Source organism: Sminthopsis crassicaudata, chromosome 4 (genome assembly GCF_048593235.1).
Source record: "Sminthopsis crassicaudata isolate SCR6 chromosome 4, ASM4859323v1, whole genome shotgun sequence".
Lineage (NCBI taxonomy): Eukaryota > Metazoa > Chordata > Mammalia > Dasyuromorphia > Dasyuridae > Sminthopsis > Sminthopsis crassicaudata.
The window spans coordinates 469,045,192-469,067,487 of NC_133620.1; the positions used below are offsets into that span (position 1 = coordinate 469,045,192).

Below are 22,296 nucleotides of genomic sequence, written 5' to 3' on the forward strand. Positions count from 1 at the left end.
CGGGATAATGGGCTCTCTCCATCCCCACTCTGTCTGCTGGCTAAGAGCTCCATCAGCAAGAGCCCTGCTGGGAGGGGGGGGGGGAGCCCGAATGTAACCTGATCGCAGAGATCGGTATGGTTTGTTCCAGACACCAGAGCAGAGCAGATGCCTGCATCTGGAGGTTTTCTCCCCAAGGTCAGACTGTGACAGTGATGCATGAGGAGGGTCTCAGGGTGGTCCAAAGGCTGCCTGGGAGAACAGATCTGCACCCAAACAAAAGCCCGGGAGAAAATAAACACATGTGACCTCACTCTTCTGTGAAAGTCACAATTCCAATCAATCTAGTCTGAGCAGGCTTTCCTCTAAGTGGGAGAAAATAGCCCCTTTCCACCCTCCACCTCCGCTAGTCTCTTCAACTCCCAACAGTAAAATTTGCTGGGTACTTTTTCAGCATCAAATACATCAAGCCCAGAGAAAAGAATACAATTACAGATGAAAAGAACTGTTATCACCATTAAGGAAGAAGACGCGACTCCTCACAGTTGACCTTTTCCCATTTGCTCTTGCAATTCAGAGAATCGCCTCCCACCAGGAGCACGGCTAAGTAAGTTTCTGATGAGTCCAGTGCCCACCGCGGAAGGTGGCAACATAAAACTTCATCATGTGCCGAGGGGGGCGATGACCAGGCTGACAGCGCCATCTTGAATTCGGGATCGATCGCAACCTCATGGCACTGAACACAGCCAATGCGCACAGTCAATAAAGCAGCCGCTGGCTATGCTCCTTCCCAACAGCCTTTGTGTTGCCCAATTTTTCTCCTTCTCTCTTTTACTTCCCCCTCCCCAAGATAGCAAGTAATCTGATGTAAGTTAAATATGTGCATATTCTTTTAAACAAAACAAACAAAAATGAAAGTACTCCGCTTTGAACCATAGCCAGTCCCCATAATTCTCTCCCTGGATGTGGATGGCATTGCTTTGAATCACCTCATTGTTGAAAAGAGCCAAGTCCAGCATGGTTGACCATCACATAATCTTGCTGTTACTGTGTACAATGTCCTGGTTCTCTTCACTTCACTCAATATCATGTAGGTTTCCAGGCTATTCTGAAATCAGCCTGCCCATCATTTCTTGAATCTTTAATATTCTTTTATTTTTCCTCAGTAACATTTAAAACACTTTTTCCCATTTGTTTTTAAAACTTTGAGTTCCTGCATTCTACATTCTCCTCCTTCTCTGGTGAACCCTACTTTTTATTTTTTGCTGAGGCAATTGGGATTAAGTGACTTGCCCAGGGTCACACAGCCAGGAAGTGTTAAGTGTCTGAGACCAGATTTGAACTCGGGTCCTCCTGACTTCAGGGCTGGTGCTCTATCCACTGCGCCCCCTAGCTGCCCCTGCATTCTACATTCTCAGAGAATAATGCCCAATTCTGCCCTTTACAGTCAGGAAATGAAACCTCCTCACATCCCTTTTTATTCTTCTTTTAGAGGTTTTTCTCCAATGGGAACAGTAGCAACCACACCTGGGCCTGACCCACTGGGAGCTAGATCAATCACGCTTGTGACAAAGTAGGATTCCCAGCAGGTCTTCTATTCTTATCTACTCTTTGGTCCTTGGGAGACATCTGAATAGTCTCTGGACAGAACATCCTAAGAAAGAGAGAAAAGTCCAAGAACAGACATTGTACCGCCCATGTAGAATGGCTCTTCTCCTTTTTGGGTAAGGGGGGTCCTAGATGCATGCCGGGGGAGAGAAAGGGGGCTTCAAGGATAACCTCTGCTGTTTACCATCAGAATTGCTTCTGTGCAATCTTAAAGCAGGAGGGGACCTCCCCCCTTGCCCCAAGTGGCTGCGGGAGGAGGAGAACTCTGGCACCAAGCCACTGCTGGCAACCCCACTGCAGAAAGCCCTCAGACTAAGAAGGGAAAAGGCCCAGTCCGAAGCACCCTGACCCTTTCCTTTCCCTTGACTTTTGTCTGACCAGAGAGTGGCTACCCTCGGCTCTGGTTAGCTGACATTGCCAGCACTTCTTACTGTTGTTATGGAAACACAAGTGCTGCGAGGCCTTTTCCTTTCTTTTAAAAACCCCAACAAAAACAGCACCAGCGCCCACCTGTGATAGAACGGAAGCCCTCTAGAATGTCCCTCACACTGGTCAAGCCCTCTCCCACCTCTGTGCCTTTGTCCTGGCATGCTGTGAATACACTCCTTCCTCACCTAAGAATTTCTCTTTTCCTTTAGGATGCAATTAAATTAAGCTTTTTCCCATATTCCCCAGTTCTTTCCTAAATCTTTCACTTTAATTCCTTGGATTTACTCTGTACAAACATATGTTATAGAGAAACCTTTAGAGAAAGTAAGTTCCTTAAGAGCTGGAATTCTCTTTCTTTCTCTTTCTTTCTTCTCTCTCTCTCTCTCTCTCTCTCTCTCTCTCTCTCTCTCTCTCTCTCTCTCTCTCTCTCTCTCTCTCTCTCTCTCTCTCTCCTCCCTCCCTCCCTCCCTCCCTCCCTTCCTCCTTCCCTCCTTCTCTGTGTGTCTCTCTCTGTCTCTCTCTCTCTTCTTACACCCAGAAGAGGCACACTAGATGGCATACAGTAGTGTTTAATAAATGCTTGTTGACTGTCAGTTGTCTAAATGCTGATGTTGCTGCTGCAGTCTCATCTCTACCCAGAGCAATGAAATCAACTGGAGTAATTAAATAATATTTGAGAGATGAGGCAATGACAGCTACCAGGTTCAACTCCATTATTTAGAAAGGCTTTCCCTTCTTCTTAACACAAGCAACGTTGCTGTTGCCAGACCTTACACCGCTTCCCAGAAGTAGGGCCAATCCTTTGGGAGAATACTCTCTCAGGCAGTAACAGGTGACTGCCAGCCTCTGTGCCAGCTCCGTCAAGAGCTGCTCTAGGATAAAGAAGCGTCAGGGGTAAGTTTGGCCATGCTAATGAAAAGGTGGAGTGCCCACTGGGCCCCAACCTGAGTGTTCCCATCTCTCTAAGCACCTATGCCCCAGAGAATGATGGAAGAAGGATGAGAGAACCTCTTGTCTGCAGTAGCTCCTTAAGAAAGTGCTGGAGTCTGGTTGGTTTAATGGAAGACTGAGGAAAAATCTCTTGACTGGAATCCATCTCCCTTGGGTTAATTGTCAAATGTCACCTCCTATCAAAGCAGCGGTCCTTTTCTGCAAACAGCAAACTGTCTGGCATTGCGTAGGGAAGTGGGAATTGGATATTCTGTTTAGTCCCACTGATGGGTTTTCAAAGTATAAGGACAATGGTGAACGTTCTGTGGAATGAAATCCTCTGACACTTCTGAGGGTCATTCAAGGACATGCTCGCAGACCTCTGAGGCTATTAAGGCAAGCCACACATAGGAATAATCATCAGAAAGTGGTCTTGAGTCTTCACCTGGGGCCCTCCTGACTCCAGGGCTCCCTCCACCGCACCTTCTAGATGTCCTTAGAGACTCTGCCCTGGGGCCCCTGGGATGACAAAGGCTGGCTTGGATTTTGATTCAAAAATCATGAGTATGATGCTGCCTTTAAAGCCGAAGAACTTGTGTGTGAATCCTGCCTCTGTCACTTAGAATCTGTGGGACCGTTCAAGTCCATTTTCCTGTTTGGACCTCAGTTTCCTTATGTGGTCAGGTCTGGTTTTAAAGGGATGATCCTAAGTAGTGGGAAGAGAAGGAGCAGGTAATGGAGATTTAGAATGAATACAGGGGATCCTCTTGAGTTCTATCAGCTTAGACCAGCAGGTCCACCAGGCTGGAAAAGCTCCAAATGCCATCCTTGAATCCTCCCATGTGTGCTTTCCAAGGACCCACTAAGCAGAGGCACTGCATTAGTATGATGCCCATTTGGTAAGGAATGCTTTGGCCACCCATGCAGCAAAGATTGATACAAGAGAGTGCTATTCCACTACCACCACCTTCAGGAATCACTGGATTCTCAGTTGGTGGAGCATGAGACTCTTAATCTCAGGGTCGTGGGTTCGAGCCCCATGTTGGGCGCCAAATGCTGGAACTCTGTCTTCAAATCAGCCGGAGTCAGGATAAAAAGATCTAGCAATCTCCACACCTCCGTCCTCTCCCTCCACTACCATGAATTTCCTCCTTCTACTCCACCCACTCATGTCACTTCCCCTCCTTTGTCCACACCAGCCAGCACCGAATAGTTGGGGAGGGCCACCCTTCAAACATGTTAATAGAGAATTGTCCAACTGGCGAGTAGCCTCATGTGCTCCATTATCCAAGTGCATTTGCTCAGTTCTAGCCCTTTACACACCACATTGTTATCATCATCTTATTATTATTATTTTCCTCCTCCTCCTCCTCTTCTTTTTTCTTTTCCTTCCCCTCCTCCTTCTTTTTAAACTTGGATCTAAGTTTACTTAAGATTCCATGGACTTGACACAAGAGCATTTGATACGAATCAGTAAATAAAACACTGTGATAGCCACAATAAACTGTTAGAAATATACATGTGGCAGAAAAATAATTAAAAAAGATAACTTGCTGAGTGGGCCAAAGGGGGAAGTGAATGTTCAGAATTATGGGTCTTTCTGATAATCTAGAAACATTAACTTAGCTGTTGGAACTCTCCATATGAGAGCCTTGTCCAATGACCGGGGAGGAAATGTTCTGTGGGAGGGGTGAGTCATCTTGATTGGGATGTTTCCGTTATATTAAGCCCGAAAGCCAAAGGAAATTGCAGCTAAGTGGAAAGACGGCTCAGAGCGGACACCCCGAGAGGCAAACAGAAGATTGATGGAATTACTTTTTAACCATGTAACCAAAGGCAACAAGAGGCATCATTTCCTGGAACTTGCTCATCTCTTCTATTCTAGCGCTTATGACAAATACTTTCAAAAAGACCACCCCACAAATAGCAGCAGCTTAGGCCCCAACATCCGCTGCAGTGGAGGAAGAGGTAAATTCCATAAAGAATCTGATAAGAGCTTCCAGATTTAATTGAAAACATCACACTTTGTTAGTCGGTGACTTTAAAGTAAAAGGTAGAAAGAGGTAAAGTCAGGGGGAAAATGCTGGAAAACCTGATTCACAAGTAATTAATGAAGGAGGCCAAAGGCATGGTTGGTAGAGGGAAGACTCCCTCCCATCTACACATCAAATAGTTTCTTCTACAGAAGAAAAAGAAGATGCTAGATGTGGTGAGTGCCAGAAACTTCATAAAAAACTGACTGTATTTAAACAGAAAGGACATGCCGGGCCCTTTCCCATCTCTTCAGCTGGGTCTTTATCCAGATCATGCCCAGTCACTATGAGGGCTCATTCCTGGGCCCTCTTCTCTTCTCCCTCTGTATAATCGTGTTCGGGATCTCACTGGTTTGCCCCTGAGCCCCGAGGGTTCAATGACAACAGACCTCTATGCAAATAGATATATACACACACTTCTATACACAAGTGTCTATTCCCATGCAAATTAACACAAATTGGGATGTTTCTGTTATATTAAACCCGAAAGCCAAAGGAAATTGCAGCTAAGTGGAAAGACGGCTCAGAGCAGACACCCCGAGAGGCAAACAGAGGATTGATGGAATTAGTTTTTAACCACGTATCCGAAGGTTAACAAGAGGCATCATTTCCTGGAACTTGCTCATCGCCTTTCTATTCTAGCGCTTGTGACAAATACTTTCAAAAAGACCACCCCACAAATAGCAGCACATACATACACACACACACGGAAAGTGTAATGTACGTTATATATTATACTATATTTCAGTATATTATGTTAGCATTACGTGTTATTATCTATTACTCTGTCTATGTCCCCCGGCCTCTTTCCAGTCTCACTTCCCCTTATGTGAGTGATCGCCGAGTCTTGTCATTTCTCCCTTCACAGCATGTCTTGTAGACATCCCCTTATCTCCACTCATACAACCACCACCTTAGCGTGAGCCGCGCTCGTGTCATGCAGTGACAGCCCATCTCCTGGGTCAGCTTCCCTGGCTTCCTTTAAGCTGAAGCTAAACCGCCCTCTTTCCTGGCAAAAGGAGGCCTTTCCAAGTCCCAGAGGTTTAGATACAAATGTATGAAAATACACAGAGAAATAGGGAAGACGATGAGCAGAGGAGGGAACAGCCGCTTGGCGAGAGACACAGGAGAGCAAAGCCGTCCATTCTGAAGGCATTTAAGGATGGCCCTGGAAGATGGACAACAAGCAGGGGAAAGCTATACAAGTTCAGCTCCTCCTGTAACCAAGGACTAACAATCCATGCATTTCTGGAGAACGTGGGAGAAGCACTGAAGAAAATCAAGGTGGGAAAAGGAACTGAGCCAGTCACCTCTATGCTGACTGACACAATTTTAAGGACAGAGGAATCAGCTCCTTCAGGCATATGACAGGGGCCTGGGAAGAGCTTTGGCCCTTATTATTCACAACTACGAAAGGGACATTAACAACCACCAATACACATGCTGACTACTTTCCCATACCCAGGACGTTCTTATGAGACTAATCTAAAAACCCCACCACGGCATCTTCATCGAGGGAAGGAGAAGGGGGCAGAGAGGCTTAGGAGAGGCTGTTCCCCATCCACTGATGTTAGGATTACAAGGTGATAACTCAGGTTGTCTAAACAATTCTCTAGCTCAGAATTCAGACCTTTGGTTCAGGCTTTTGAAAGGAGTTTGCACCTCTGGACTTCTGGGGGGGAGTTTACATGTTTAAAAGAGTTTGCACCTTTAAGAGGAGCAAGTTCACTGATTGAAGTATTTCCTGCAGGCCCCTGAGTTCTCACGGGCCCATTCTCTGCTAGGATAAAAGAGGAAGGCAGTCAAGCAAGGAGAGAGTCTAGACTGGGATTGAGTTTAGACAGCAGTCTGGAAGGAGAGAGTGTAGATTGGGGAAGGACAAGAGCTGGAGACTTCAGAGCCAGGATTCAAGAAGAAGAGGATTTGAGATTCTACTTTCGCTCTGGCTGGAGGCTCCAGAAGCTTCCCAAGAAACCTGCTCACAGAGGAAAAGATTTTACAGAAAAGAAATCTCCTCCCAGAGAAGGATTATAACTTAGAGACAACAGGACCTTTACAATTTGGCGCCCAACGTGGGGCCAAGACTTTTGCTTATCCTGACTAGGACTGATCCTGAGCCCTTCAGAAGAGCTAGACCGGACCTTGACATTTTGGAACCCGACAAGGACTTATTCTGAGCTCTTCAGAGGAGCTAGACCGGACCTTCACATTTTTGACACCCGAACAGGGACATGAACCCTGGACCCTCAGATGAAACCTGCTCACAGAGGAAAAGATTTTACAGAAAAGAAACCTCCTCTCAGAGAAGGATTATAACTTAGAGACGAACAGGACTTTACACATCCTATCTTGATTATTCCAAAACTGAAAGAATATGTTAGGAAGATGCTTTCACTACAAATGCACCCTGAAATCCCTCCTCCAATTAGGGGTCTCCATCTATGCACAAAACTACAAAGAATTTGTGTAAGATGCTGCTGAAGGCCCCAGCTCTGGAGCACTTTAAGAGTCATTTCTGTGAGACCCCCAGTCTAGCCATACAGAAATAAAGTTGCTACAAAAAGCATTCTCCACCCAAGGCTCTCCCCTAAGGTACAGGCCCAATGTGGCGGTGAATGCCCTCTGAGGCTGGGCCAAGTTAGCACAAGCTCTGCTGGGTCCTCTGAAGGTGGGAAGGCTTTGAGGAGAGATTGCATGTCTGTTGTCTAGGGACTCGACTAAAGGCTCAAGCTGGCTCCAGAGCCACGGAAAGGCTCTAATGAATAGCTAAGAAACTGTAGCTGGGCTGTGATCCAGATCCTTGAAGTATCAAGAGACAAAGCAGGTTGTCCAGAGGGAGGGAGGAGTGCATGGAGGGGGTCAACAGGACCCAGGTGCTTGAGGGGCTTAATGAGCTGAGAAGACCAGGAGGTGGAAAGATCCCCACAGTGAAGATGGAGGGCTGGAGGAGTGGGGAACGGGCAGCTCGACAGCACTGGGCAAGCCAGGACCCACACGGACCCACACAGCTGCCATGGCAGCTGACTTGCATGCTGAGATCTGACACAGGTGAAGACGGGGGCTATCTCAGGACAGCTGTGTGCACACACACGTAGAAGGGAGTTGATGCTGCTCACCCTGGAGCAAAGCTGGCACCCTGACTCTGGCGGTCAGTGCAACCCAAGGAAGGGCGAGGGAGCCCAGGAGTCCGAGAGGCGGCTTTCCTTTAGCCTTGCCCCGGTGCCTCCCTACTTCATCCTTCCTCTGCAGCCGAAGAGCTTGCCCTTGTGCCAGGAAGGACAAGGCCAAAGCTCTCAATGTCCTCCAGATGCGAGGAAAGCGTGACTTCTTAGCTCTGGCTGCACGGCAGGGGCATGGACACAGAATCTCAGCCTTCCCCTGGGTTCCAATCCCACTTCTGATGATGACCGGCCGTGGGACCCTTGCAAGTTCCCACAGTATTCCTTCTGAGCTTCCTCACAGCCAGGTGGGGCTGCGGATGACAGCTCTGGCATGGAGTGTTGTGAAGAAAAGCGCTCTGGCCGCTTGGAAGCCGCAGCCATTACTGTTAGTGATATATTACTATTGTATTTGACACCCTTCGCGTGGAACAGTGAGGCTGTTTTCTGGGCTGCGGCACGTTTACAGAACTTCCATCTCCCTCCAAATCCTCCCTTGTAGTTATTTCTTTTAATCCAATTCCACTCTGTCCCTGACCACACCTATGCAGCCATTCCCTCACTGTGGGCACCCACTTGATTCCTCCGCTCCTACAAAAAGTGCTGTGAGGGATGTTTTAGTTTAATGGCCGCTCGGTAACCAGCAGTGGAGTCTCTGGGTCAAAGGGCAGTAATACGTTCATCCTCTGACCGGTTGCTGGTCCGCTTGGAGATGGCAATGGGTTTGGGCTGACCTTTCTGTGTATACGCCGGCCGTAAGATAGGGCTGCCTGGCGCAATGGTCTTTTACTGGAGTCCAGAAACAAGAACTGACCCAGAGCTGTCTCCGCCTCAGAATGTCCTTGTGATCTCCACAGAGCCAATATCAGTTTGAACACAGGCTGCTTCTCTGTCAACATGATTTAGTTTTGTTCTTTTATTTTTTCCTTTTGGAAAAATCTCAGTGGAGACAGTATCCAAGGCTGAGAAAAGGGACCACGTTTTTGGCACAGAGCCTTTGAAGGAGAAACCTGCTGCTAGCCAACAGAACGAGCAAGTTGTTATTCCTTTCTACAATTCTCTGTTAAACACGGATACGGGGTGAGATTGTAAAGGGGCCAAGGAGGGGGCACCTGCAGTCCCCAAACACTCCAATTATCGGAGAGAGAACAAGGGAGAAAATGCACCGGGAGCTGTGGGTCCGTTTGCTGGTTGTTCAGCTGTGTCCTTGAGGGTGTGGAGAGACATACAATGTCAAATACAACATAAAATTTCAGATTTTGTAAATGGGTCCGCAGTGACACCATCTTAACCTGTACCAGTGAGGCTGGCGGCATCCCCTGAGTGTCTGCATGGCCACCGAGCACGGCTGGAGACAAGAGATTTACTGAGCACCTATGTGCCGGGCATTGTTCTCGGCCCTGGGGAGGAGAGGAGCACAGAGGCTTTAGATAGAGGGGGGCGCGAGTATCCGGCCAGCCTGAAAGAGGGGAGATGTGCGCCAGTGCGGCGAGGCACAGGGGCAAAGCCGTGGAGTCAGGGGAGGGAGGGCCGGGTCCGCTTTGGCAGAACCTTGACTCTGGAGGCGGCGCTAGGCTAGAAGGGTAAGTGTTCTCAGGCTGGTGTGAAAGCACCACTAATCCCCTCCCCACGGGGGGCTGCCTCCGCTCTTCAGCTGCGTCCTCCTCTCTTTTCTGAAACCTGCACCCCAAAACTCTCAAGCTAGGAGCTGTCATTCCTCGTTACTGACGTTTATAGAAGTGCTGTAAGGGCCACAAAATGCTTTCTCTGCCCATCTCAGCTGGTTCTCAGCCTAGTGAGACAGGAGCTATTTTTATGCCCAGTTTATAGATGAAGAAACTGAGTTGAGAGAGCAGGAACATGAAGTGGGCTTGCCCGGCGGGCATGGGAGGAGGTTGTCCTTCAGCTCTGGGTTTGGGGGTGTCTGCTATCCCTGATGGGGTGGGTGGGCCTGGCTGCTGTGCAGGAAGAGGAGACTGTAATTAGGAGGAAGGAGCAGCCTGGAGCTGATGCGGGGAGCTCCAACACTGGGGGGGGGTGGGGGCGGCTGTCATGGTACCCTGAACTCTCCTTCCTCTTTACTCCATGGCTGGAAGAAGCCCTAGGACCACTCTAAGTCATGGCCTTCCCTCCTCAGGCAGCCAATTAGTGAACATGAAGTGCCTAGGAGACGCCGGGCCCTGGGCCGAGTGCCGGGGGTACAAGTAAGAACAAGAGACAACCCCTGACCTCCAGACACCAAAGGCAGGGCCCGGCCCACACCGAACCCGGAGGCCTTGGAGGATCTCGTTGCTCTGCCCGCCAGGCCCGTGCTCAGAGGAGGGCACGTGGGGCAAGCTGGCCATCCCGACTGACTGCCAGACTGCTTTCCCAGTAATTCTTCCCAAGCATGTTTATGTTTGGGGGTTTATCAAATGCTGGATTACTGAGACCAGTGATTTCTCATTTTTCTTTGTCTGCTCTGTTCCACCGATCGACTTCTGTATTTCCGAATCAGTGATTTTAACGACTGCTGATTTACAATGTGCCTTTTTCCCTACACCTCCCCCATTATTCCCCTCGGTCTTCTAGACCTTTTGTTCCTCTACATCTTCTAGCTAGGAGCTCATGTTCTCATGGGAGAGATGCCCTGGACATAAATGGGGACTGCTCCTGTCCCTGTCCCTGCTCCAGCCCCTGCTCCTGTACCTTGCTGGAGGAAGTCTCACCACCTGGAGTCCCTACCAATGTCTGTTACCAGATTGTGACCGGGCCCCAGCCTCTCTCAGGCCTTCTCTGCACCATCTTTCCGAAGCTCTCCTCAGGCTCCTACACACAGAGGCCCTCACCTTCTACCACGGGGAGAAAACAGGCCTCTGCCATGAGCTCCCTCTTCTCCCTCACCCTATCCTTTCCTCCTCCGCTTCATCTCTGAGGAGGGACCACGGGGGCTTCCGAGCCCTTCTCCAAGGGAGCAGCTCGCTCCCCCATTTTCCTATCCTCAATCTCTCCTTACTCATGAACTCCCCTTGAGGCCCACTCCCTCTGCCTGGGAAAACCCCAAAGCCTGCACCTGGTCCTGCTGTCCCTCAGCGTGCTGCTGCCAGAGCTTTCTTTTCTCACAGGCTTGCAAACTCAAAAGCGCTGAAATTAAATTCATAATCCCCTTTATCCCCTCTTCAGCATCCCAATCATGGAATCCTTACTGACCTTTCCCTCTCATTCGCTCTGTCTCTGTCTTTGTCTCTCCCTCTTTTTCTTATTCTCTTTCCTCCTCCTTCCCTCCCTGCCCCTTTCTCCCCCTCTCTTCCTGCTCTCACTCTCTCCTTCTCTTCCCCTTCCCCTTCATATCCTATCAATTGCCAGGCCTTACCGATCCTGCTTCTGCGCCCAGTCTCACACCCATCCTTTCCTTCTGCTCCCATATCCCCTAGCCTAAGGCACATCTTATTGGAGTGATTGCAATGGCTTCCTAAGGTTCTCACCACCATCCTCTCACCCTTCTCCCATCTCCCCTTCCCTCCCCATTCTGATTTCCTCTTCTTCCCCCTTTTCAGTGCACGTGGCCGGCCACTTGTGCCCATCCCCAACCTCCCACCTGCTACACAGTCACCCAGATCTCTCCCAGCTCCCGTGGGAGCCTGACCTGGCAGCTCCCAATGATGAACTTTTCTTTAGGAATTGCTTCGCACGAGTTTTGATTCTCCTTTTCTGCACACACACTGTATTTCTCTCCCCCCCACCCCAACATAAGCTCCCTGAGGGCAGGCCATATTTTGTTTTTTGTTTTTAAGTTTGCTCCGGCGCCCGGGCAGTGCCTCCAGGGCAGGCAAGCACTAGGCATCTGTCATGGTGAAGCATGAAACTGGGGAGGAAATATCATGAGAACCCAGAGAGTAGGTGGGAGGGCTTGACCCTCTTGCAGCTTAGACACAGCGTCCCGAAGCCTGGCGGTCCCACAGGAAGCCCTAACATGGACAACCAGGTTGGGGACAGAGGCAGCCCAGCCCAGAGATGAGGGGCAACGACACGAGGTGGTGCAGTCAGGAGGAGCCCCGTGACACAGGGGAAGCAAGAGCCACTCCTGGGCCGTTTTCTGTAAATGCGCGCCCCAGGGGCCTGGCAGGACACCAAGAGGAGACCGTCGGCCCAAACCCCCCTCAGCCTGGCTTCCGACGAGGGCCAAAGGGTCCTGGGGAAGCCTCCACCTGCTGAGGCCTCGGGCAATCCCCTGACACAAAATTTCACAGAATGGGGAGGGGCGACATGGAGGGAGCCTACCTTCTTAGCAGCAGCATCTCCTCGGGGTGACGGACAGGAAGGAGACATTTTCACCTGTGAAAACCAAGGACATTTTTGGTTTGCTTCAGTTTCCTGTGACTAAAACTCCAGGAATCTGGGGAGTACGAGAGTAACTGAAAGGGGACGGGCCTTCCCCGTATCCTCCCCATGTTTTGTAGCAGACATGAATGGGCAGGCCAGGGAGCTCGAGAGTCCAAGTACACTAGCGAAGGAGCAAACCTAGGAGCGTTAGACTCAAAGGGTTTCAGTGGAGGAGCTGGGGGCTGAGCAGGCCTGGCGGATGAGGACGACCATAATCTCCACATGTGGGGGCTGTTTTTCCAATCAGCCCCTTTCCAGACAGACCCACTTTCCCCGGGGGGGGGGGGGGGGGGGGGAAGAGAGGAAAAGGGGCTTCTCTTATAACTAAGACACACAGTGCAGCCAAAGCAGCATCCTCAGGGACAACGTCTGACAATGCCATGGTGCCCGGGGTCCAGAGGGCGGGGGAGCCACCTTTCTTCACCTCTTCTCCTGCCTATTACCATCCTTCGCATAGTCTGATCATGGACAGCCAGAGGGGCCTGGAAAAGGCTCACCAATTTTTCAGAGAACTCTGCACTAAAAGGATAAGTCACATCACAGGACAAAAAATGAATTCTGCCGCTGCTCTCCAGGCCATAATATCTTCCTCGATCAACTCCTACTCAGCCTCTCTGATCTGCCTTCCCCGCTGTTGAATGGGTATTCAGATTCCCCTCCTTCTCCAAGCCCATACTCTATGACCTTCCATGACTCCCTACTGTCCAGTGGGGAGAGTGCCGGACAGAGCTAAAGTCCTGCTTCGGGTTCTTACTAGGTTTTTCAACCTTAGCTTCCTCATCTGTAAAATGGGCATAAGAGCTATATGTGAGGACCAAGGAAGGTACTCTACGAGTAGCTCTCAGTAAATCAAAGCTCTGTGTAACTGTCAGTTCTTGTGATCAATCCACTCCAATAAACCGGAGCCTACTGGGTGCCGGTCGCTGCATTTAGCACTTCCTAAAAGTCCCTTTCAGACCCATTTCCTGACTCTCTGTTCCAGCACTCGCTGCCCCTGACACTGACCCACGTCAGCTCCTCCTGTCCCAGGCTTCTGGCCAAGCTCTGCTTCCTGCAGGCTGCTCTGGCCCCTCGCTCTCAGACTATACGACCGCTCGCCTCTTTACAGCCTGTGGCCCTCCAGGACAATGGAAGGTCCTGGTTGGCGGAGACGGCTTAGTTCTCTCTTTGTATTTCCAGGGCCCAGCGAGGGGCAAGAGCCCAGCAAATGTTTGCTGAAATCAGGATTAAAAATGACCCTGTCAGGAAAGATGCTGGGCACAGATGAAAAAACCAGAAATTTCACAGGGATAAATATAAACATCTGGCATTTAAATTAAAAAGATAAATCTCACAAATCCGGGATGGGAGAAGGGAAGGGAAATGGCTTGGCAGCAGTTGCAGTGACCAAGGTCTTTGTTTGCAGGGGGGCAACCTCTTCAGCTGCAGACACAGCCATGCCGGGCTCAGGTCCCAGGGAATGCAAGCTTGGGCCCACTACCTCCCCTGTGGCTCTCCACGCTCCGAGAAGAATTAACCCTGGAGAATCCCGCTCTCTGCCTCGGCGCTCTGACGGGAAACGGCCCGTTGCCCCCACCCCGCCTCCCTAGGAGGGCAGCTGTCTGAGAGCGGGGACCAGGGCCACGTCCACGGCCCAGGGAGGGAGGGCAGGGGTGAGGGCCTGTCACATTGGGCTTCTTCGTGTGTTCGGTGCAGACTTTTCCTGGACCCGGCTCTTCCGTCAGACGTGCTTCTCGCAGGAAGCCCTCTCCTGCCCGGACCTTCACCGGGACATCCTGACAGCCAGTGCCGGTCCCAGCTGAGGGTCTCGTTTGCTTTTGATTAATAGAACAGTTATCTGCGTAACCACGTCATCCAGGAACTCGCTTGTGACCTCAATAGTCATTCAATCCAATCCATTTCTACAAATGCTTAGTAAGTGGATACAACGCACCGGGCACCGGGAAGGGGCGGAAAGACAAAGGGAGCGGGCTGTGGACACAGAGAGGTCAAAATGAAGCCTGGGTGCCGTCACAGAAACAATGGAGGTCGGAAAGTCTCCCTCGCCCCATGAGGCCCTGCGTGGGCCCAGGCGGGGGCCGCTCTAGGGGGTCTTCAGACTCCAGTGGGGTCTGCTGGGAAGGCAGGGCAGTGGTTTTGTCTGGAAATGCTGTGTTTGCACAGAGAGGCACTTGGGAGCACTCACTCACTCCAGATCTTAGAGAGAGGCAGAGTCGGGCTGGGAACTAGGCAGTGACTCCAGCCCCCGGCCCCTGCCCTTGGTTGTCTTCTTACAGGCTCTGCTTGGAAAGCTGCTTGTCATTCACATGCAGCACATCTGGACTCTACTGAATTCTGGGGAATTTTAAAAATAATGGTTGTTATTTAGTTTTTAGAATGCCACCCAGAACCCAGGACTGCCCTGAGGGCCGAGGGAGCTCTGTGTCTCTTGGCAGGTGCTCCCAAACTGGGTCTCGAGATGGACACACGGCTGGACGACGGAGGTCCCAGGGACGTCCCGAGAGGGCGACTCGAGCAGTCCGGGGCCTCGATTTGCACTTGCTGGGATTCCTCCAGGAAACACGTCCAGATAATCATGGCAGCGAGAGCCGAGTGGGCAAACGTGCCAGGGACCGAGCTGACAGCTTTACAAATCTTATCCCAATCGATCCTCACTAATGACTGTCCAGTATTTCCGCTTTATCTTGCATAGAACTTGTTGCATATATTTGGCACTAGACTAAGCTCCTTGAGTGAGGGGTGTCCTTTATAGCGCATAGTGGGGCCTTCCAAGGCTGGGCACCCGCCTCCTCCTCTGGCCCCCGGGTCCCTGAGCCGGGCCCTTTCTGCCGCAGCCCCGCAGGCCTCGTGGTTGGTGGCGTGGCGCAGCCTGCTTACTATGCCTGCCGCGTGCTTCTGCAGCCCTTCGGCTGATGTTCCATTTTAGTTCCTCAGAGACCCAGAGATTCTATGACTCTTTGCCACACAGAAATCATCAAAAGAGCAGCGGAGTTAAGAAGATGGCCCTTTGTTGCGGGAAGAAACTTGGGGTCACTAAAACAAATTCTATCTACTGAGATCCATTTTCTTTTCCTCTCCCCTATGGGGAGGGGGGCAAAAAACCCAGCAAAGACCTAGAGCGACAAGCCACTCTGGGATGGCCACAGCCGGAAATCCTGTGTCCTTGGCCGGAGTCCATCCCGCTCTGGACAGGAACTGGGGCTGAAGGTCATTCAAAGAGTCCTCCGGCTGGAAGGGGCTTCCTGTCCCACCCCTGCCTTTTACAGCTGGAGAGAAGAGGAGGACTGCAAGGTAGTGCCAGCATGGAGATTCGAACCCAGAACTCTGCCAGGCCACCGTCCTCACCCCCGGCTCTGCCTTTCAGCTCTGGGCCCAGTTTGCCGTCCACTCACGGTCTGAGCCGAGAGACCAATAAGGAGTCCTAGCCGCCGTGGTGAGGGCCAGCCTCCAGCCTCCACTCTGACTTCAAGGCGAGGCCAGCCCAGTTCACGGCCATCTTATTGGGTCAAAGGCAAGTCTTTGTAAGGGAGCCTTGAGCCTGGAACTCACTAAAGAACGGCCCAAAGAAGCACCGGGCACTTCCCGCGTGCTCAGGGTGAAATGGATGTCTCAGCCCCCTTTCTGGGAGCGCAGGCGCCGGGTGGATTCTGTGGCTTCCTCTCCCGGGCAGGACCAGAACCTGGGCTCAGCGGGGCGGGCTGCCTGGGCCTCCTCTCCGCCACCAACCTGGGTCCTAATCCCAGTCCATCTCTACCAGGCCGGCCTCCGGGCAGGACAGAGGCCCGGAAAGGGCCATTTCCCTTCTGTGGCTAAGAAGCATCAGCCCTCTGCTCTTCAGAGCCAAGGGAAGGTGCTCTGTATTTCTGAAAATGAAATTTTACTGGTTCCAGCATCAAAGTCTCACTTCTCACCATTTGCTGTCCCAGCTAATGTATTTATGATGGGGAGTATCTATTATTAAAGCAGAAAGATCCCCCAAACAGGCACTGCACCAGCCTTTCTACTTGGCTACAGAAACACAAGATAAAACCATAAATTAGCCAGAACAGGAAATAAAAAACAAACAAACGAGTGCTGTACTACGGATCGCTAACAGAAAATGATGACTGGTGAGTATAAATAAAATATCATCTACTGAATAAATAATTACTTTGAGGAGCTAAATCGTTCCTAATGAATAAAATTTTCAAAATATATCCGTGAAGAAAAATGGGGATTTTTTTTTTCCATTGGAAAATCTTGGGTACAAATGGGAAAATCAAACCGGCCTTTCCCGCTGGGGTGGGGGGGTCCCTCCCCTTCATTTTTCTCTCACACGTTCTCTCCCAGAGCCGCCCACCGCCTCTGGGGGAGGGGGCTGCCGGACTGCGCTCTCGGGGCTGATCAGAGCGGATCTGCCACATGCTGAAGTTGTGACTGCTTAATGCCTTCGTTTAGCGCAGAAAGGGCTTCCCGGGTCGGGCGGGCAGCCTCCTCCTCAGCAAAGTCTAACGGTCTGACCGAGACGCTCGGCTCACTCACTTTGCCAAGGGCAGAGATGGGGGGGGGGCTGCTTCTGGCACTCGGTGCCGCAGGAGAGCTGCACGGGGGCCATCAGTTCGCTTTATTCTCCTGCAGAGAATGGATTTCTCCTTAAAGGGCGTGCCAACAAGGCCGGCCATTTGCTGCTATTAGTAAGAGGGGAAACACTTGGCTGGGGGGAGCGGGAGGATCAAAGGAAACCCCATGTGACAGCTGCATAAAACACTCTACCAGTGTCCGTTCTCGCTATGACGATGAATTCAACGTGACAAAGCATGTGACAAAGGTGGGATGCCCATTTGGCGCTGGGCACCTTGTATCCCGGGTCCGGTCCCAGCCCTGTCACTGCTAGCAGTGTGCCCTCGTCCTGGTCCGGGCAGGGGAGGATCATCAATGGCCTGTCTGAGCGGATGATCGTCCGCCTGGCTCTGGGAGGAGCGCCGTGAGCGCCAGCTGGTAAATGGAGCGGAAGGCCTCAGTGAGGGAGCCGGTGCGGCTGAGCGGGGCTGGGCCTGTGCTGCCAGCTGCTGGCCAGGCCTGCCCACCCGGGGGTGTTTGGGAGCCTGGGCCTCCATCCCCGGGGGACAAACGTCCTTGTCCTTGGCCCTGCTCCTGCCGAGAGCAGTAGATGAGCGCGGAGGTGGGGGCCGAGGGAGGGGGGATGAAGGAGGGGAGCTGAGGGAAGGCCCCGCAGGCCCCAGGCCAAGGCAAGCTCCTGGCAGTTTCTGTCCCCTGAGTTCGAGGTCCATGGGCCGCACTGCAAGTGCTTGGTTTGGGCCCCACTTGCTGCTGCAGGGGTCGGCCAGAGGAGCCCGTGGTTCGGGGCCACAGGGGAAGCTGGGTGCCCAGGCCAGGGTCAATAGGAGGGAAGGCAAGGGGAAGAAGAGAGAGCAGGAGCTCAGGTCCAGGCCGGGGAGGACTTGTGTGTGCAAAGGCGGTGACCCCGGCTGCAATGGCTGACCAGGGCATGTTCTTCTGGGGGGTTGGCCACATCTGGCAGCTGAGTCTCTAGGCCTCAGATCCCATCCCCCGGCCCAGGAAGCAGCTGGACTGATCTCTACCACCCATCATGGCTCCCTGTGGTGGGGGCTCTTACCTGGGCCTGGGCAAGTTGCCCCTTCTTCACTTCGGATGCCTTTTCGCTGAGCTTCCCTGCCTTGTTGCTTGAATTGCACCTGTAGCACGTCCAGCGGGCCTGGCTCCCCGTGCCCACGGCACACTCTTTGTTCAGCAGGCACAAGGAATGGTAGAGGTGGCCGCAGCTGGAAGAGGGAGGCACTGGTCAGCCGATTTGGACCCCTCCCTGCAAAGCCCCCGACCTGACATCCCCCTGCATCGCTCAGGGCTACAGGCCGAGACAACGGGCGCCGAGCCAGGTCAAGGCACATGCGGTCTCGGGGCAGGCCCCCAGCTCAGCCTCCCGGGACCCAGGCCCGTTGGGGGGACCCACGTGCCCCTTGGGGTGAGGTCTGTGGCCCGCCGGCCTGGGGCGTACCTGAAGACGACAATGTCGTCGGCCACCTCCTGGCGCCGCCGGTACTGCTGCAGGCAGATGCAGCAGTAGTCCTGCTTCGGGTTCAGCCCCCTGGTGACCGATGCCCGCAGGTTACAGAGGGACCAGTGCAGGTCGTGGTTGAGGAGGCTGGTGGTGGTCTCCAGCAGAGTCTGGGAAGGACGAGAAAGATTGGTTCACCAAATGGAGCAAGCGGCCGGGCCGGCAAGGGCCAGGCCCCAGAGGCATAGGAAGGAGACGGAGGGCATAACAACGACCATGGTCCGGAAGGGGGCCGGCTCCATCACCAGCCTAAGGGACCTTCAGAAGAAGGTGCCATCGAGTGCGTCCCCCTCGTTCTCAGGGGCTGACTGAGCCAGCTCACCTGGACCCGGGCCAGGAAGCACCTCAAGTCACCCCCACAGGTACCCCTAGTGTCCCCATGGGTTCTCCAAGTGGCTGCCCCTGCCCCCCACTTGTGTATACTTTATACTAGTGGGTTAAGGACTGATGTTCTCCATAACGACCTTCTGTGGGGACACATCAACATGAAGATAAGCCCCAGATCCGCTTTCTTCCTGTCAGTCTTGGGTCACCCACTGCCCGCAGGCCATAACAAGCCTTCAATATCACACAGCAGAACGTTATCTTCCCCCCAAACTGACTCCTCTTCCAACTCTCCATTTTTGTTGGGGGTCCCCCATTTATCAGGACCCAGCAGGATCCTGGACCCCTCGCCCTCCTGCCTCTTAGAATGGTGACCAGACACGTCACTCAAAGCTGCCTGCCTCAGTTTCCTCATTTGTAAAATGAGGAAAGAAATGGCCAACACCACTCTAGCATCTTTGTCAAGAGAGCCATAAATGGGGCAGCTAGGGGGCGCAGTGGAGAGAGCCCCAGCCCTGAATTCAGGAGGACCCGAGTTCAAATCTGGTCTCAGGCACTTAACACTTCCTAGCTGTGTGACCCTGGGCAAGTCCCTTAACCCCAGCCTAGGGGGAAAAAAAAAAAAAAAAAAAAAGAGAGCCATAAATGGGGTCCCAAGGAGTTGGACCCACCTGACATGACTGAACAAGAAAAGGGGGAACTGAGGGATTAATTTTTGGGGGGGAAGGGGATCCCACCTGGTGACTTCATTGTTCTGAGTTACTCCACCAAGGCCTATTTGGCAGCTTGGGGTCTTAGAGAGCAGCCTCTGAGAAGCCTGGAGGCTTCTCCTTTTTTAGATCTTAGGTAAACGGGCTATCTAAAGTGCCTGGGGCACTGCCACATTGCCCATTAAAATGGCCAGGGCACTGCCACCATTAACCACTAACATGCCCAGGGCAGTATCACCTTGGCTCACTAAAGTGCCCGGGGCACCGCCACCATTGCCCAGGAAACTCCCTAAGGCGCTGGCTAGCATTGCCAGAGGGCATTAGCAAAGTCTTGGATCCGGTCACTAAAAAAGGTTCTTTACTTCAGGCCAGACTGAGCTGCCCAGTCTGGGGCTTCCTGAGAAGCTGACCTAAGACCCGAGGGAGGGGTCACTGCAATGACCAAAGCCGACCTTCCAGCCCGCCAGCTCGGTTTGTCTTTAATTTGGGAGAAGACGTAATTCTGACTTCTTAAATGGAGAACATCTCTGTCTCCCTCACGAGGGAGCTGAAACCACGACTGGGCCGCCCTTCCGCTCTGCCCGCCGTGCCGGGCCCCGCGCTCACCACAGGCTGAGGAGGGAGCAAACTTAGCAAGCTTTGCTTTTACTTTGGGGTCACTGGGTGTCTTAGGCCCCTTAATACACGTAAACAGCGTGAAAAAGCAGACCCCTGCAGACTAACGAGAATGGCTGCCCCCACTCCTTTCCGTCCTTCGCTACAGCCCGCCAGGGGCAGCTCTCCTTAAAACCCCCAAGCAGCTGAGCTGTTTCTAGCATCGGAAGGGCGCAGAAACTCAGAAACGGGGCACGTTACTTGTTCGTAGTTAAAGGTGTCCAGCATTCCCAGGATCAGTCCTTGGATCTCGCCAAGTTTTCCTCTTCCATAAACTGGATCCTGTGGAAAAAGGGTCCAAAGGGAAGAAGCAAAGTGAGTTTGCATATTCTCAAAAACTTTATAGAAAAGGCTCGTTTTGGGGCCGTGGGAGGCCCAGCGGATACTGTCCGAGTTCACAGCCTCACACACTTGATACCTGCTACCGTGTGACCCTGGTCACTTAACGCTGAATGCTTTGCAAAACAAAGAAACAAAACCAAACTTAAACCTTGTTCCTTGGTAAGGAAGAAAGAACAAGATTCTGGGAATCCTTTGCTTGGGCCCATCCTTCCTCTCACCTTCTTTAGGCCACGTGAGATTTCCCCCCCAGGTACAAGAAGCTACATCGAGAGCTCCCGCCGTCTCCTGCAGCCCAAGGGGAGGCCTCCCTTGGCAGACGGAGCCAGTCAGAATGGGCCGATCCTTGCCTGAAAACAAACCTCCGCATCTTCCTGGGGTCTCGGGCTCCTTGTCGAGGTGGGCAGCTTTCTCAAACTTCACCCACAGAGAAGGGTCAACATAGGCTCTTGTGTCTACTTTAAAAAGAGACCCCTTTTCCTGCAGAGGTGGGGGTGGGGGGGAGCCTCTGGGTGCAGGACACTGCCTAGAATGCTCGGTTTTTTTGTTTTTAACATGCTGGGTACTTTTGCTGAATTGTTTTTTCCTTCAACCTTTTGTTCATGATCATAAGGGACGGTTCTCCGGGAAGGAGAGGGGAGGATACTGGGAAATGTGGGGACAGAAAAACAAAAGTTATCAGTGACTATCTATAGTTACCGCCCCCCACCAGGGGAACCTACCACAGCCGGGAGGTGACCCAGGGCCTGGTGAGGGGAGGATCTGGGGCCTGTCCTGGCCAGCTGGTGCAGAAAGGAGAGCTGGGAAGCTCCCACAAAAGAGAACGTGGCTGGGGGGGGGGGCCCTACTCTGAGGAAGCCCCCTCCTTGGGGGGCCCATTTGTCCTTTTAGTGCCTTTTCAAAGAACTCTGGCCTCCTGGCAAAGCCTCAGCCACAGGCCGGAATCTGGGAAACCCGGAATCCTTGTCGCAGCCCGCACTTGGGGCGTGCAGAAAAAAGTGTCTCCAAGGCTAACGCTGGGAATCGTGGGAGGCCGTCTCTCTCTCTGTCAGGACGTTCCACTCCGGCATACATAATTCAAAGGCAACATCAGAAAAAGCGCCTCCTGCTGGGACAGCGGATCAATTATGGATGGCTTCCAGCTCAGTGGATGCCGAGTCTTGCCCTGAGATGGCAGAGAGGATCCCAGGGTCCTCCAGAACCCCCCGCACACAAAGGGCCTGTGGAGAGGATCTGCAAAAGCCGGGCAGCTGGCTTGCTGGAGCCGGGCGTGGAGTCCGAAGACCTGAATTCAAATCCAGCCTCAGGCCCGTTGTGGCTGCGTGACCCTGGACAGGCCTCTGCCGAGAGAAGCCCAAGCGGGTGACGGAGAGTCGGACGTGGCGATGAAGGACCGAAACCCACTTTTTCCATTTGATGATTCTACTTTTCAAGATGCTGATTTTTTCGGTGGATTTTTTTTTTCCTTTGGCCAATTGTCTTTTTGGGGGATGGTTTCCTTCCTTCTGTCCTTCCTCTTCCAGCTGGCGACTCCCTCTTGCATTTCTCTGTTTTTTTCCTCAGTTTTCCCCTCATCTGCCCTTTAAGTCCCTCGTGAGCGCCCCCAAGAGGTCTCTTTGGGCTGGAGGCCCGCTCACCCCCCCCCCCGAAGATTTCGTGGCCATTCTGTCCGCCTGCATTGGCGTCTTGTCTCC

The 22,296-nt window shown here is 52.3% G+C and overlaps 1 protein-coding gene across 4 annotated transcripts in view; it reads right to left on the minus strand.

The window, feature by feature from the left end:
* The window catches only part of VPS8 (VPS8 subunit of CORVET complex), a 121,664-nt gene that overhangs the window by 8,772 nt on the left and 90,596 nt on the right, over positions 1-22,296 (minus strand). For all 4 annotated transcript variants that reach the window (XM_074264263.1, XM_074264262.1, XM_074264264.1 and 1 more), the window contains 4 exons: positions 20,465-20,545; positions 18,516-18,685; positions 18,117-18,282; positions 12,398-12,451 (listed from right to left, as the gene is read on the minus strand). In XM_074264263.1, coding sequence (XP_074120364.1) covers positions 12,398-12,451; positions 18,117-18,282; positions 18,516-18,685; positions 20,465-20,545 — 471 coding nt within the window. The remainder of the gene's footprint in view (positions 1-12,397; positions 12,452-18,116; positions 18,283-18,515; positions 18,686-20,464; positions 20,546-22,296) is intronic.